The sequence below is a fragment of the Grus americana genome, chromosome 5, assembly GCF_028858705.1.
Source record: "Grus americana isolate bGruAme1 chromosome 5, bGruAme1.mat, whole genome shotgun sequence".
In the NCBI taxonomy this organism is placed as follows: domain Eukaryota; kingdom Metazoa; phylum Chordata; class Aves; order Gruiformes; family Gruidae; genus Grus; species Grus americana.
This window is the reverse complement of record NC_072856.1, coordinates 9,544,682-9,556,879: the sequence shown is the minus strand read 5'-3', so window position 1 is coordinate 9,556,879 and position 12,198 is coordinate 9,544,682. Positions and strand designations below refer to the sequence as shown.

Below are 12,198 nucleotides of genomic sequence, written 5' to 3'. Positions count from 1 at the left end.
ATTTGCTGCTTCCAGACTTTTACAAGAGCTAACTGCCAACTTCTATTTGCAATGAGGGACTAAAAACGTGCATTAAAGTGTAATTAATTCTTTACAGTCAGAAATCTTGAAATATAATGAAAACTGTAGTTAGCTTGTATGTGTCATCTCTTAAACGAGACAGAGCCCTCGCTTCAGGTCTGCCACTCAATCCAATGCTGCTTTTTCTACCTGCTTCGCATTTTTATCTTACATTTTCTTTCCTCTGTGTCTCAGCTTTTCAAAGTTAGTCTGAAAAAGAAATGATCATTACTTAGGATAATTTCCCCATTTCTATATAGAGGATTTACATGCATTTCTATCAAGTTCTATCCATGATATTTTTAGATACAAATATTATTCATATTTCTACACTTAGTGCTAGAGCTTCTCTCAAATCCAGATGTTTTTTCTGAAAAAATGACTATCAAAGAGTACCCTCTTATCCTCTTAAAGTTACTCTTCCACTGATGTTAATAAATGTCACACATAGTATACCTATGAGAGTGGTCATTACACACATACTGAGAAGTAATTTTACGTGCATTTCATTTGCAGATGTTTCTACTAATGATTTACAAGTCTGAAGACAAATAGTGGTCAGAACATCAACATTTTGTACACAGAAGACAGTATTTTCACCTCAACATTAAACATCATTTTAAACAAAATTGGGACATTTAGTAGAAAAGCCTTAATGACTAAATTTTTATCAGTAAAAATGGCATGAACATTTTTTGATGAGGTTATAACTTTAAACAGGTATACTTTCTTCTTTGAAATCAATATTGAAAAACTATATTGTAATTGTAGCCATACAAAATGTTTATTATATTACAAATTATTTGTACACTATATTTTCACTTTATCATTGCTTTGTGCTCAGACAGTATAAATATTACAGCATGATTTTTCTTTCCCAGAAATGTCCTCACTATCTTGCTATAATCTTACTTTATACTTAAGAAAAAAAAATACAGAAACAAATTACAAAAAAGATAAAAAGCCATTATGAATGCAGAATGTAAAATGTATTTGTGAATAAAGTGCACCACAATGGTTTTAGCGTGATGGTTGTGGGAATATTCAATAGACTGCACATCGTCAATACAATACCAAACAAAATTAAGTTTGAAAGTCTAACAGGTCTTCCTCAGTAGTATGAAGAGTACTTTGTTTAACTTTACTGAAACAGTTTGTCTTTCTAGAAAGCTATTTAAACATTTTTATTTGGGCGTTTTCTAGTTGTTCTTTTTGTTTGCCTGTAGGCACTCAAGCCCTATACATCTAGGTCATTTCCAAAGTTCTTAATTTCCAGTATGGCAAGATATATGCTTGGCTTTATCCTCACATATTTTTTGATAGAACTACTAAATCGCTTAAATTTAAGAACTGGTACAGATTTACAAGCAGAACTAAGTGTCCCAAAGATGCTGTTTAAATCTGGTATGTCCTACCTCCTGTGACTCTTTTGGGAACATGTCGTAACGTTACCCTTCCCAGCTATATTGCTTCAGCACTCCCATCCACGTGATCGCTGCTGCTTCCGTACTTGCAGCTTTAGGATAACTCTGCAAAACTGGAGTCTAAGATACAGAAATTTATTTCACAGCACATTTCACTCCTGTTGCATAGAAGGGCCTATCTACTTGCAAAACTTCACTGGGCTAAATAGAGGAATCATTTGAAAACTGAGGTAATAAAGCTGATGCAAAACGTGGCTGGCACAATTTAGTGTAGATTTCACTTACCGAGTTAGTTTAAGCCAGTTATGAACCAGCTTAGACTAAATAAAAGTAAAGCCACTCTTCAATTACATCTGCGCTTATGTTACAGTGATGTAAATGACTGAAAAATAGGCAGAATATTGTTTAAGGGATTCTAGTGAAACTTGCACATGTAGATGAATCCTAATAGAGAAACTCAGCCTTGCTCTCAGCGAGTGAAGTTCCCACTGAAGCCACCCAGAACTAGTCTTTTTATGGCACGCTGAGTTTGGTGCAGTATTTTTAAGTTGTCATATTAAAGTGTGATACTCTTAGGCAGCTATTAAGTCAACACAAAAACACATTTGGATGTATTGTATTACACTGATAAGATTCAGTATTAGTTAGCTGACACGTAAGAGACAGCAGTCTGTCTTCACTAGACTTATATTTATATGAAAGATTGAGTTTCTTTGGTTGTTTAGTATCCAGGTCCCCAAATGTATATTTGTGTACTCCAGACATAGCATGTTTGTATTGAGCATTAAAATTACTATTTTTTCTTTTTTTTTTTTTTTTTTTTTTGCAGTTGGTTTATGGAAATTTTCTGACTATAGCAGACTAGTCACATATAAATATACAGCACATATATACATAGAAATTACAAAAATACATTTTATTTATATCTGATTTTTAAATAATAAAAATGAAATTTCACATTTGTTGAAAGATTAGCTAGCATTCCAAAAGCTTCTGCAATATTTAAGGTATTGGAGCAGAAGAGATCTGTATATTTTAGGATAACTATGTATCACAATCTCAGTCAGGGTTTATAATATAATTATTTGGGGAAAAAATAGCTCTGCTTTAAAAGTTTGTGCTTCATCAGTTTCTTCTTCTATCCCCTGTTCTAGTATCCTCTCTCCTTCTCATTTTACTGATGGCCAAAAAGCTAAACCAAGTTCCCTTTCTCACCTCAGTAAAGACCAAAGAAACTCAGGGAAATGAAACGATCAGACAAAATAGCATAAGCAATTGAGGATAACTAACTAACTTACTGAAATGAAGGACATTACCTTTAACTCCCGTTGACATCAAACATGCCCAACACAACATATTTTGCAACAACTTCAGTTCCCGAAGCTAGTTGCCGAAGGAACTGAAAACACGTTCGTGATCTCCAACTGTTTTGTACAACTGCAGCAGATGAACTATTGTCTCATTCAACTGGTTTGCTTTTCTTTTGGGATTAGATTCATACAACAATGCAGTTTAACAACTAGTGACCTTTATCTCGCACAATATTAAGTCAGCATAATTTCTGGAAATGCTCTCTTTTTCACAAAACATTAGTATGTTTGTTAATCCATGTAACCATCTACTTATTTACATGTTAATATAATCAGGTCCTCTACATTCAGAACTTCCTAGGTGTGCATTGACTATTCCAGCACAATCAAAATCAACTGCAGCTTCAGGTAGCACTTTCTGGCATCACTTTAGTACATATCATTGTTTAAGAAAGAGAAAAAGCACTGTGTTAAACAGAGGTTTTCTTGTCCAAGCAGGTGTATTCATTATTCCAGGTTGGAAAGACTTGCTCAAAAGTTTCGGGTTTACCAGCTTCACATGCATTCAGAGCGAAAAGCCTGAATATAGAGCAAATGCGAATTAACCTTTTCTCATTTCTCGTGGAAGCTTCTAGCACCAATATCCTTTGTTGGCTCTTCATGCATTGTATTCTCTCACGCTGAAAAAATCTCCTCCATAACTCATCAGTGGCATTCAGGGACAAGGTAGCCACCAATTATCAAATATCATTAACATTCTTCACAGTCTTCTCTTCTTTCACTTCTTTGTACTGTTAATAGGATGAGGAGAATTGGGGCTATTTACAGGACATTTATATGTATTACTTACTTGTCTCAAATTCTTTTGGTTTGAATACGGTCTCTAGAATGAAAAGGCTGAATGACTGCGTTGCTGAAATCAGCATCCCTTATACAACGTCCTGCAGCAAACAATTAACACGGCCACCGCCACACCTACTGTGGCCTTCAGCTAACAGTGTTCTACTGTATTTTCTTCTTTAATCAAAGTTTTGACATGCAGAAGTTATTTTCAGCAGCTCTACCTCTGGGTCTGCAAATGAAACGTGGTGTGGCACAGACACGTTCAGCAGCATCTCTAGTGATGATGGGTCGTAACACAAGAGCTAAGTGACGAACAATTGCAGATGATCAATCTTATCTGTATTAAACAGTTACCTGGCAGCATTTCCTTAGCTGGCAAGCAGAATTATGTATCTTGAGAGTCCTGCTGCTCTACTTTAAGTCATTTCATAGTGTTGACTTTTCAGACAAAGAAAAATGCCATCACTTTGGCACAATTCACAGCAAGTTTGTAACTGAAAATTAAAGGAGTCACTTTCTTGGCTACCTTAGGTGGCATGATACAAGTACTGTGCACAAAAGATATTAGACCTGGAACTCAAACATATCTGTTTGCTTCTTAGCCAGTTTAGCAACTTCTTCTCTTATTGCCTTTACGAGGGCAGCTGTAGAAATGTTGGTGAGAGGAGCATCAGATGGGTCATTTTCTGTCAGACTCTGCTGAGAAGCTGCGGTGGACGGCAAAGGAGCTTGTTCCAGGCTGGGATGCATGCTCGCTTGCTGGCTGTATTGGCGAGGAAGTCGCGAAGGAGAATTATGTTGGTAGCGGGACCTTGGATAAGCCTCGATGTATCCAGGTAATGGAACCTGTAGAGCATTGTAATTACACAAAATTATACAGAACAGTTGATCTGTAATGCCACCTGCCAGGTAACACAAACCTCCCCGGGGCAGAATAAGATGTAACAGGTAGGACCATATGAAGCCTCATACTCCTAAGCGTCCATTTAAAATATTTATCTTGGCACGTGCCATTTACGCGCATATTTCAATGTACCAGGTACTCAGCTCCCCAGACTGTGGCAGCAAAAACAGCTAGGAGGAGAAACATTGCATGTCCTAATTTATCATCACTACAAAAAGTCAAAAGGAGAAGGCTTTTCTGAAAGTGTGTTCTCTGCTTACTATTCCTCCTAAAAATTACATTTTTAAACAGACAGCACCACTACATTTCAGGACACTGAAAAGCCGAGAATAGAAAAGTGGAGTTTGCTGATTTGCAGCCACTGCCTAATCCAAGTCAGCCAAACTGTTCTAACAAAAATTCACTAGATCCAGACAACAGGGATAAGCTCAGGTATGCCAACCTGGAAACTCAACACCAACAAGGAGGTTTGACTTCTCAGAAGTATCACAATTTCTGGCCACATTTAACAGATGTTTACAATTTCACTGTTATAACTTAACTGATTTCAGCCCCTCATTACACTGGCTAAAACTAAAATAATAACATAGGCCCTTTAGTCACTGTGAGACATTAGATTTCCTTCACAAATCCACAAACCACGATACCAGTCTTTATAGTGCTCAAAAGTTTTTAATGCACCAAATAAAAATAGTATTTATGTTTTGCAAAAGTCTGTAAACCAGGAGTCTACAGCCCTTCATTTTGAAGAAGGCTTTATATTGTTACAGAAGGCAACCCATGACCTATTACTAGGACAAGATAATATCTCCTTGAGGAAAAGGTTACCAGTTGATCATTCTAGTCCGTGCCAATGAAGGAAAGTTCAGTGATGCTTTTTTATGAACTGACTCAGAAGACCACACTTATCTACACTATACTCAGACTACTACACTTATCAGTTAACTGATAAGTTTCCACAATGTTTATTCACTAAAAAGTTAACTTTGTAATTCTTTTTGCTTTAAATGGAAAAAAACATGTGTTTTTGACTTTCCAGATACATTAAGGTCTCATATAAGCATATAATATTGGTGGCCAGGCAGATGTCTCAGCTAATTTTTGGATTTCAGTCAGGCTGAGATGTAAGGTGCTTCACCCACCAGGGCTAAGGATTTGGTGGGTATGCCAGGAGCAGAATTTCAGAACTTGAGGTGTCTGAAAGCAGACTGAAGTGTCAAGATGTGAAACATCTGCCAATTTTATATACCTTCTGGGAAACATGGAACTTCAGCATGGACTTCAGAATGACGGCTTTGGAATTTTGCTTAAATCCCATTTTGGCTCTGGCCCTGTGAGAGTTTAACAACCCCTCGGGTGCTTTTGAAAATCTTGCCACTTCAGGCATCTAAGAACCTGCGAAAACCTGACCACCAGGATTTACACATGTTCTATACAATCCTGGATATCCATCAAGTGACGAAAAGAACGTCAGACACGTTCATATGGTGTGATGAGACAAACATAGGAAGCAAGTATTATATGAAAGTGATCATTAAATGCAGTTGCATCTGTTTAGTTTACAATAGATTATTCAAGACAAACATTTTAGTTGTACAACATGTGAACACGCCACTAGAGGCCACCAGGTTACTACTATCGCTAAGTAGCATCTGGCAACTTGGAAAAGAAATGCTTTGTCAGATACAGTTCCCTTCTCCCACAAAACTTAGTGCTTCAATACTTACCTTTTAACTGAGAAAAGAGTACCTTACAGTAAATTGAGCTTAGATAGTTCTTTGTTGTCAATTCTTCTGTTTCCTATGTCCCCTTACTTATAGTCCAGCCAGGGGAAATGCATGAAAAGTAAAGAATTCCAATTTTCACCTTACAGATATTAAGCCTCTGTTCTTACTAATTGTCAGGAAAACCTTGGAAGCATGATTGAGCTATAATCCAGAGGCTCAGAAACCAGAAAGCATCCAGAAACTCAAACTCTGAGTATTACTTTAGATCTTTATTTGTCAGTTTTATTCAGGTTTTCTGTCCATGTTATGTTGCTAACACTATTACTAGTTCATCTAAAAATTATTTTCAAATAAAGATAATTTCTTGACACATTTGCAATCATTGGGAGGTGCAAATTCACTGTAGAAACTGAAGGGGGTTAGTTTTACATTTTTCCCCTCTTCTCCTGCAAAAGTCACAGGAGGGCTGATAGTCTGAGTAACAAGAAGTTGTTAAAGCTCTATAACGGGTAAGTGAAGTTAAAAGGAATATTTCTTTCCTTTGAATTCTATATTGCCACAGTTCTTTTTCAGACAGCTTCTCATATCCCTCTCCATTCCTCTATGTACGATCCACTGGCAGTAACTGCTCTTCCCACCTCTTTCCCTGACGAGAGGGAAACCCACAACAAGGTTACACTCTTCTCCTTCCAGAGGAATTACATTCTTCTCCCTCCAGAGGAAGGAACTAGGGGCTGAAGACTTGCATTCTAGTTTTGTCCAGTTTGTTATCAGTCTTCCCTTTTGACAAGTGATATCTGACTCTTTTTTTTTTTTTTTTTTCATGGGACTGCAGCCAAGGAGTAGGGATACAAAAGGGAAAGAATGGAAGACAAATAAAAAATTTACCTGTTTTGGTTTTGGGGGGGGTGGGGGTGGTTCTTCTTAAAAAATCTTAAAAAAAAGTTTGAAATGATTGCTCAGACATAACGGGTCTCCTGGATTTAAAATGTCAGTAGGGTTAAAAACAATGAAAAAAATTAAATAAACAAACAAATACAGAAAACAATGAAAAGCAAAAGGATTTCCATGCTTTAAAGGGCAGCTCTGGGAAGGGAATCTCTACGACAGCACCAAAAGCCTCCAGGTGTCGGGGCACATCAGCAGATGTGCTCAGCTTACAGATGAACACGCTACTTTTTTTCGTGACAGTTCAGTCTACAAATTCAGACTTGCATCTGACAGTCAAACTGAATTCTTTTCCTCACAGGCGTCAGGAGCAATAATAAAGATTTGGCAACAAATAGCTGCCCCCAGGAACATTTATATGACTGCGTTATCTCTTGCTTAGCTGCTCAAAGCCAACTATTAGACTCCAGCTGCAATTCACTAAAATACTCTGTTGATAGTATGCACAATACAATCCATCTCCCAGTTTGTTTAGCTGAATTGGTTCTGCATAAATACCAGATGTGAGCTCAAGCACCAGAACTGATTTTTTTTTCCTAGTGGAAAAAAGCTCTAAATTTTAGAAATTGTTTCAAACATGATAAACTACTGCAATTCATTTTAGGATGTCTCAACTTACTTTCTTTGAAATGTAGGTATACTTGGGCTAAAAATTACATCTATCCCAGACTAGGATTATGCAATTCTTTATTTAATTTATGATCTGTCACTACAGCCTGCAGGAGGACTTGAAACACTGCGCAGCAGAGCTGTGGCAGAGCCAGGAGATAGGATTTGGGCAGCCGGGCTGTCTTGAGAGAAGCCTCCAGGACAGAAAGGTGCTCTCCAGTTTCCAAACAGCACAAGACCACCTTGAGAGGCAGCATCACCTACTCCTGCCACATGCCTATCCAAATATTTAACCTGTCTTTGGAAAGAAAAAATGGAACCACACCCACCAACTTTAAATGGGTGCCAGCCCCTAAACCTAGTGAATTATTTAACTTTCTGAAAGACCTTATTTACAGTTCATGGGATGTACAGCTATAGTATCTATGCCCCCTCTCATAACTTTTCACTACTAGAGATTATTGCCAAGGAATTATTACCTCGCTCAGATTCTTTGCTGATCACTTAGCATTGCTTAAAACCCCTCCACTGCAAATCACAGAAAATATACGTATTTAGAAAACCAAGGATGCTTACCGAATCTGCCCACTGCCCTGGTAATTCGTTCTCTCCAGCATAGGGCATCCAGGCTTGGTTCCTGTATGCGGTGGGTGGCGTTGGGATAAAATAGCCTGTGAAGCCAGGTCGGTTTGCTGCTGGTATGGCAAACACTGCTGGTACGGTATTTCCTATTAAGAAAGAGAGTAAGTATAATTAATAGCTGATATTTTCAGTTATAAATTAGAAGATAATGCTTATAAAGTAACTAGCCTCAGTTGGGGTTTTTTGAGTTTTTGGGTTTGGTTATTTTTTTATTTGGTGGGAATGTGATCACCATCATTTGGATGTAAGGCTCCCACCATCTGACTAGAACATCTCTATGATGCTGGGAAATACTGGAGAAGGTAAGATTTGCAGTTGTCTATATAATCATGCACAGCCTTCAGATAAAGATATGAGGACTTAGTCCTTAGGACTTGATCCTTGTAACAGCTGATCTTCATTAAAACTTTGAATAATTAGGATAAAAAAGGCTTTTTTTCCTCTCTTACATTTACTTCCTTTTATTCAATTTTTAGCTGTTGTTACCATGGGTTTCAGAGTAGTGCACCTTTCTTTTCAACAGCAAGTTATAAAGCATTCAGTTTGCACAGTAAAACTGTCTTAATATCTCTAGGCACAAAACCTAAAAATGAGTGAGCGATACATTTAAAAGGCTGTAATCTCAACAATCTCATCATAAAACTTCAACGCTTCCATAATAAATACCAAGGCTCTACCTGCTCAATTCCTTTTCCAGGAAAAGTCTATGACTGCAATAAATTATGCAGCTATGACTTAAATATTTCCAAGGAAACTTGTTGACACCAAATCTCTTTATCACATCTTGATCAAGATGTATGCATGAGGATGTCCAGGAAGCCTTCTACTAAAATTCCACTAACATACTCCAAGTTGGGTGGGAGAAACCAACTTTCCTAGTATGAGGTTCAGCCAAATCTCTGGATATGGTTACATCTGCTCTTTCAGGTAGGGTTTATTCCTGGGGCTCACAGAGATGCAGGGAACAACGTGGCTCTTGCTGCAATTACTCAGATTATCCACAGGCTATAACTAGGCTGTCGTCTGGAAGACCAGCACCTCATTGCATGCTCCCGCTATTTCCCTTGAGAGAAGCCATTCTAACTCCATGTATTTGCCAAGTTTAGAATAAAATACAACCAATTTGCTTGTCCAGTAAGACTTCCTTCCTCTAGCGTCTATTTAGATTTGAAGACAGACACCAGCAACGTACCACTGCTGCACTATGGTCATAAAATCCTCATTCCTAAATCCTGGGTGGGAAAGCTCTGTATCATTTTCATCAGGTAGTAAATAAAGCACGTGGATGGTGTGCTTTAAGTAATCAGTTATAATACATGGACATGTATTTTACTTTTTGGAGTCATAGAATACAGCAAAAATAACATCATTTATATGAAAGCAGAAGAGCCAGTAACCCCCATAAGAATACAATAAAGTACAACTCCTTTTCACTGAGGAATGGAGGTACAGTAACGTTGCATAGATGGGCACTGGCTCTGTACTAGAGTCAATGCAGAGAAAATATAATTCCTCTCCTCTCCAACTGCCCATCATTTGAGTGTTACCACTAACTGTCCTCAGTAGATATGATACTGCTGCACAAGAGGTGCTGACAAAATGACAAGACATGGGCATTCCCCCGAACTTCAGAGAATAATTGATAGAAATTAGCATCGCTTACTGGCTGCTTCAAATATCTGCCCCCCAGAATGTAATTTACAGCCCCGGCACATCCTCGCTTCTGAACACTCTGCAAGAGGGTTATGCTGCCTACTTTGGTAGATACTGGGAATGCTGCATGGGCTCATGCATAGAGATAGAAAGACTTGAACAGTGACACCTGTCCCCAAAGCAGTCTCCACAAAACCAGCAATTTGTAGGTTCTCAATGACCTCCCATGCAGTTCTAGGACAGAAGGGCTATGGATACAACCAGGGTGTGCAAAGACGACAAAAATATATTTTATAGCACAATTGTCTCCAGAGCACAAACATATCATCTGTCTCAACACGGTCTCAAAGAACAAACAAACAAACAACAAACAAGAAACCAACAACAAAAAAACCCAACCCCACCAGAAAAAAACTGGAAGAAAAATGAGGGGTATATCATCCAAAATATGAACCAAAACCTCTTTACAGTTACAGAGGGTTTTGGACTAAGTCTTAGCTTTCATTTTGACATCGGGTTGTAGGTGAAAAGGCACTATGTCAGGGAGGATGCTGGAGTCACCCAGCCCTTGGAGAAGCAGTCATTGTGGAATTGCTATGGACCAGCGGGATCTACAATGTGTGTCTGGACGGCAGGTAGCCACACGGCATCTCACAGGACCTCTATCCCAGTTCCTCCAGCCCAGAAGTGGGCTAAGGGAAGGTGGGGGTGATCTTTGTTCTTCCCAGGTCACAGACAGCACAAGGGTTGCTATTTTAAATGAGTTAGCAAGACTGGAAATAAGTATTCTTTGGACACGTACAGAGAAGAAAGTGCTGTTCCTGTAGACGACGCGTGGCTTCTACACCAAAATCGTCTTTTAACCCAGCAAAATGAGCTACTACTCAAAATGAACATTCAATTAGTTGATGTAATACCTTATCCCAATTCTTAATGCAACATCATTATCTAAAAGGTGATGTTGATGGGCTACATGAGCCAACATTAGGCTGTTTCATGCCAAATCTGCACCTGCACCAATGTTTCTTCATCTATTGAGGCAATAAAAATTTATTTTCCTATCAGAACTTTAGAAATCCTCGTTTATTTTACAGTTGCAGGTTTCTCACAACTCTCCTTGTCTTTTCCTGTATTGTAGCCATTTGTAGCATCTACCTTGTATGAAAGTTTCCTCCAACTACCCCCAGAATAATTCTGGCAAATTCCACAATGTACACAGAGGTCACTTGTCTCTTCTGAAATGCAGCCACTCTTCAGTGATAACACAACTGGTTTTAACATACAGCAAGAAAATCTCCATGTCACTGGAAATTATAAAAAAGTATCTCACACAGAACACATTACTGCAGACATGAACAAAGAGCTCTTGGTAGCATGGCATATTTTATGGCTTGAATGCTTTAAAATGAAAGGGTGAGCATCTGCTCTTTTCAGATTCACATGCACCATTTGCAGAAGGTATGACAAGTGAGGAGAATGGATCTTTCAAACCTACTATATTTAATTAATTGACAACAGATTTGCATATCCACATTATTATTCTCACTAGAAGATGTTGAATACAATGCAGATAGCTTCCTCAGAAGTAATAGAGAGTTAAGAAAGAAAATTTTCTGGCAGATTAACAGAGCAATGTCTAACAAACCTCCTAATTTCGAAACTTTGAACCAACAACATAGAATTTTTTTTCATCTTGTAAGCTCTTTTCTATAGAAGCTCTTTTCTGTTTTCTTCAGGAAAACATATTTTGCCAATGAGAAGCTATTTCAAATATTTTCCCAGCTAAATGTTATCCAGTTACCATCAAAACAGTGTATCAGCTGAATCTTATGATTAAATCAATTAATTCATAAACAAAATTCATATCAAAAGGACCAGGAACTCACTAGGCCTTTAAAACTGGGACATTTAGACCCAAAACAAGTTCTGCACTTGAGCAGGAACTACCTTCTCCAAAACAGGAGGGGAGACGAGCTAACGGATTACCTTTGACTACGCAAAAGCACTGCTGCTGTGTGTTTTGGAGGGGAGCGGGCACAGATCTTCAACTTACCCCCCTCAGCAGCCCACTGTTGTGA

The 12,198-nt window shown here is 38.2% G+C and overlaps 1 protein-coding gene across 5 annotated transcripts in view; it reads right to left on the bottom strand.

Annotated features, from left to right (window-relative positions):
- Positions 1 to 825: 825 nt before the first annotated feature.
- KIAA1549L (KIAA1549 like) overlaps positions 826 to 12,198 on the bottom strand; it is a 135,377-nt gene continuing 124,004 nt past the window's right edge. For all 5 annotated transcript variants that reach the window (XM_054828434.1, XM_054828431.1, XM_054828433.1 and 2 more), the window contains 2 exons: positions 8,402 to 8,553; positions 826 to 4,483 (listed from right to left, as the gene is read on the bottom strand). In XM_054828434.1, the coding sequence (XP_054684409.1) occupies positions 4,202 to 4,483; positions 8,402 to 8,553 (434 nt within the window). In that variant the 3' untranslated portion in view covers positions 826 to 4,201. The remainder of the gene's footprint in view (positions 4,484 to 8,401; positions 8,554 to 12,198) is intronic.